Below are 4,515 nucleotides of genomic sequence, written 5' to 3'. Positions count from 1 at the left end.
AAAAAAAAAAAAAAAAAATCCATCAAAAGGTTAATAAATCTTACATATGCATTAGGGAATAGTAAAAATAAAACAAAAATTTTGAGAACCTAAAAATCGTCTATAAGGGATAACTGCTTGAGGATGAAAGAGTTTAAAATGAAGTTTGGCTAATCAGGAGAGGCAGACTCAAGGACAAAATGAGACTGTCCATTAAGTGTCCATAAGAAACACTCCTCTTGTAGGTAACAGAAATTGAGTTCATCCCAATCCTAGCACTTTGGGAGGCCGAGGCAGGTGGATTGCCTGAGCTCTTAGGCTTGAGACCAGCCTGAGCCAGAGCGAGACCTCAATCTCTAAAAATAGTTGGGCGTTGTGACGGGTGCCTGTAGTCCCAGCTACTTGGGGGGCTTAGGCAAGAAAATCATTTGAGCTCAAGAATTTGAGGTTGCTGTGAGCTATGATGCCACAGCACTCTACTGAGGGCAACAAAGTGAGACTCTGTATCAAAAAAAAAGAAATAAAAGAGTCTGCACAGTCCAGGTGCTGCTAGCACTGGGCTTGGCCGCGCAGCTCTCCTTGCCACTGCCCTCCTCCATGTCCTGTGGCAGCCGTCCATCCAGCAAGATTTGTAGCAGGATACATGAATAATTGGTTCATAGAAAATGAAGAAACCACTTCTTGGCTGGGTGTGGTGGCTTACACCTTCTGGCACACCAGAAGGCCAAGGTGGGAGGATTGCCTGAGCTGAGGAGTTCAAGACCAGCCTGAACAAGAATGAAACCCTGTCTCTACTAAAAATAGAAAAAAGTAGCCAGGCACTGTGGCGGGTGCCTGTAGTCCCAGCTACTTGGGAGGCTGAAGCAGGATTGCTTGAGCCTGAGTTTGAGATTGCTGTGAGCTATGAGGCCAACTGCGTGAAACTCTGTCACCAAAAAAAAAAAAAGAAAGAAAGAGAGAGAAGGGAGGGAAACCACTGTAATGACAGCTCATGAACACAGCTAGAATAACTGGTGGTCCATGGTAGCCTTGCATATAAAGATGGGCAGAGTATATGAAGAGACAGTTTATAGAAAGTGAGATGCAGATCCCTAGTAATCACTTAAAAAAAGAGTCAGCATGATGGACACTCTCATATTGTTGGTGGCATATGAATTCGACAACCATTTTGGGAAGTTATTTAGCAATATGTATCAAGAGCCTTAAAAAATTCATAACTGGGAGCATGAGCTTTGCAGTCAGATCAAACCAGCTTAGATTTTGGCTCTACTCTCATGGCTCTGAGCATGTTCCTCTACTTACTTGTGCTTCAGTTTTGTCATGTGTGAAATGGAAATGTATCTCCTCTGTGGTACTGTTGTGAAAATTCAGTGCAGTAAAATATCCAAAAAATGCTTGGATCATGGGAAGTACTCAAGAAATGAGATTGTTGTAGCAATTGTGAATAACTATTAAGAAACAAGGTCAAAGATTAATGTGCAAAAGTATTTGCTATAGTTTCATTTAAAATAAAGAAAACTTGAAAAAAGAAACTCTAAATGTGGAATAATGGAAAATAAGTAAATTATGGTTACTCAAACTATGGGATATTGTGCTGCCATTTTTTTTAAAAAAATCTTTACCAAGCTGTCTTAATTATGTGAAAAAAAAATTTTGAAACAATTCCCACAAAGTAAAATAGAATGGAAACAAGATTTATAACACTATCTCAACTTTGTAAAACAAAATAAATGGAATTATTAAATACTATATGTATGTCTAGAAGCTATATATATATGACTATAAGGTTAAATCACTGGCTAGTAAGGTAATGGCGATTTTATTTATTTATTTATTTTTAGAAACAGAGTCTCACTTTATCGCCCTCAGTAGAGTGCTGTGCTATCACAGCTCACAGCAACCTCCAACTCCTGGGCTTAGGCGATTCTCTTGCCTTAGCCTCCCGTGTAGCTGGGACTATAGGTGCCTGCCACAATGCCCAGCTATTTTTTGTTGCAGTTAGGCTGGTGCTGGGTTTGAACCCACTACCCTTGGTCTATGGGGCCGGTGCCCTACCCACTGAGCCATAGGTGCCACCCAAGGTAATGGTGATTTTTAATTGCCTCTTTTTGCTTACCTAAATAGAAATACATACATGGTCATGATAGGAACTGCTTCCCAATTAGTCCTTTTTGAAATACTTTTTAAATACATGGAAATAAATCTTAGAAGAACACACAAAAAAATAAATAAATAAAAAATAAAAAGTGGTCCTTAGGGCTGCGCATGGTGGCTCACGTCTGTAATCCTAGCACTCTGGTAGGCTAAGGCAGGTGGTTTGCTTCAGCTCAGAAGTTTGAGACTAGCCTAAGCAAGAGAGAGACCCCATCTCTACTAAAAAATAGAAAAACTAGCCAGGCATCTATAGTAGCTAGGGCTACTCAGGAGGCTGAATAGCAAGAGGATTGCTTGAGCCCAAGAATTTGAGATTACTGAGATCTAGGCTAATGCCATGGCAATCTACCCAGGGCAACAGAGTGAGACTCTATCTCAAAAATAAATTTTAAAAAATAAATAAAAAGTAGTCCTTAAAAGGCAAATGACAAAGGTGTATTCATCTATACTCAGCTGAAACCCATGTTTAGTTTGAGAGATGCTGGGCAACCTATAGAGAGGAACAGGATACAGTGATAGAAAAAAAAATCATTTTACAACTCTAGTAGGGAAATTAGCATCAATTTAATGTCTGAACACTAAATCATCAAAAGGTAAAATAATATTGTAGCATTACTGAACCCCTACAGACCCTAAAAGGTGTTATTGACTAAATCAGCTCAACAAGACCCTAGACATTCAGAAAATAACATTAGGATCACCCACAGTATATTTTAATGGGGCATGGAGAAGGAAAAACACTGGTTGGTTCTCCTAAGTAGCTGATTCCCCTGAAAACAAAACCAAATCCTTTGCTTTCAAACATCTACAGTTCCCAGGACCACTAATAAACTTTCTGAATTGCAAGTGTTGATTTGTGACCAAGCATCTTCTTATATAGGCAACTGTTATGCAAAGTAAATGTTTTCTATTTCTCCTCAGAGTTAAGACTTTGCTTTTGAATAGCAAAATATTTCTAGATGACTCAGTTCTTTCATTGGTACCATGGTCAAATCATAAAACTATCAACATACCTGTATTTCTGCAACAATGAATTAATGATCAAATCAATGTTAATGACATTTGGCTTATTCCATGGCAAATTTAAAATATGTTCATAGAAAGAATTTATTTGCATATATGCTATATTAAAGAGGATTAAACTATGGAGTTTACTAGAATGCTTATCTTCTTACCAGGCTTGATGGGAGGTATCAGTTCTTAACACATTCACAGGAACCTTAATCTCGCCTAGGAAAACATCTTGGACCAGGTTTCCATTGTTCCACAAGTCGATCCTGAAATTTGAAAACTGGCTTTACTTCTAGCAAACAATGTTTATGCATATCACCAGATAGCTTCAAATTTTTTGATTTGTTATAGCATTAATTTTACATGCTTAAAAGCAAGAGATGTTAGCGATGTCATATACTTCATTATCCAGACCAGGAAAGCAAATTACGGTAGCTTTTATTTCAAAGGACAGAAAGTAATCTTAAACAGCCTAAATGAAAGCACTTAAGTTTCAAAGTTTCAAAGTCTAAGCTTTATTTTAGCCTGTAACAATAAGGACTACAGAGCTACTTTGTTGAATTTGAGAAAAGAAAACAACACAAAGCTACAGTTTTTCTCTCAGTTACAACCAATTAACATGTAAAGATAAGTGATTAAAAAAATACATTACCTGATCGCTCCAAACACATGATTAATATACCATTTAGAGGAACACACTGTTAATACCACACCTACACATGCATTTATAAAGTTTTCTCTTCCCAAATAGCATAGATATTTAAGACCTAGGAAATAGCACAAACTTCAAACACATGCACCTGTTGAATTATCTTCTTACCTGACTGAAATTTCTGTTAGACAGCAGATATGTTAAGAAGAACAAAAAAATTAGTTCTAAATTGGCTGAGGTATAGTTTCTTTTCCATCCATTATGCTATGGTCCAGAAATTTATGAACAATTAAATTTGGGAAAAATTATAAATTAATACAATGAAACAGGTAAAAACTAGGTCATTTCTGGTTTATAAAATAAGCATACCTGGCCTATTTCTGCAAATAAATCAGATTTTGAAAAGAAATTTTGATTTAAATTAGATGCATGTTCCATTAAAGTTTCACAAAAAACTCGCATTAAACAATTCTAATGGTTCAACTTTTTCAGTTAAATTTAGGATTTTCTTTTGGCACACACACAAAAATGAGTTTTGTAAAACCCCAACGTACATACCTAATTTCTAGTTTTTCGATGTCCTCCTCTTCTACCTGGAACTGGGACTTTCTGGTGTAACTACTGGATCTGGTTACCTGTACATGAAGTATTTTAATAAAAAATTTTTTAAATATCTTTTTTCTACATGAACCTAAAAATGATCATCCCCCAAACCTTCA

General features: G+C 36.7%; 1 protein-coding gene across 2 annotated transcripts in view; it reads right to left on the bottom strand.

Moving 5' to 3' along the window:
- RASA2 (RAS p21 protein activator 2) overlaps positions 1–4,515 on the bottom strand; it is a 120,504-nt gene that overhangs the window by 49,583 nt on the left and 66,406 nt on the right. For both annotated transcript variants that reach the window (XM_012804931.1, XM_003789446.3), the window contains exons 8-9: positions 4,355–4,431; positions 3,309–3,410 (exon numbers count right to left, since the gene is read on the bottom strand). In XM_012804931.1, the coding sequence (XP_012660385.1) occupies positions 3,309–3,410; positions 4,355–4,431 (179 nt within the window). The remainder of the gene's footprint in view (positions 1–3,308; positions 3,411–4,354; positions 4,432–4,515) is intronic.

Source organism: Otolemur garnettii, unplaced genomic scaffold, assembly GCF_000181295.1.
Source record: "Otolemur garnettii isolate 467f Iridium unplaced genomic scaffold, OtoGar3 scaffold00032, whole genome shotgun sequence".
In the NCBI taxonomy this organism is placed as follows: domain Eukaryota; kingdom Metazoa; phylum Chordata; class Mammalia; order Primates; family Galagidae; genus Otolemur; species Otolemur garnettii.
Note: the sequence above shows the minus strand (reverse complement) of the source record. Positions and strands in the feature narration are given on the sequence as shown.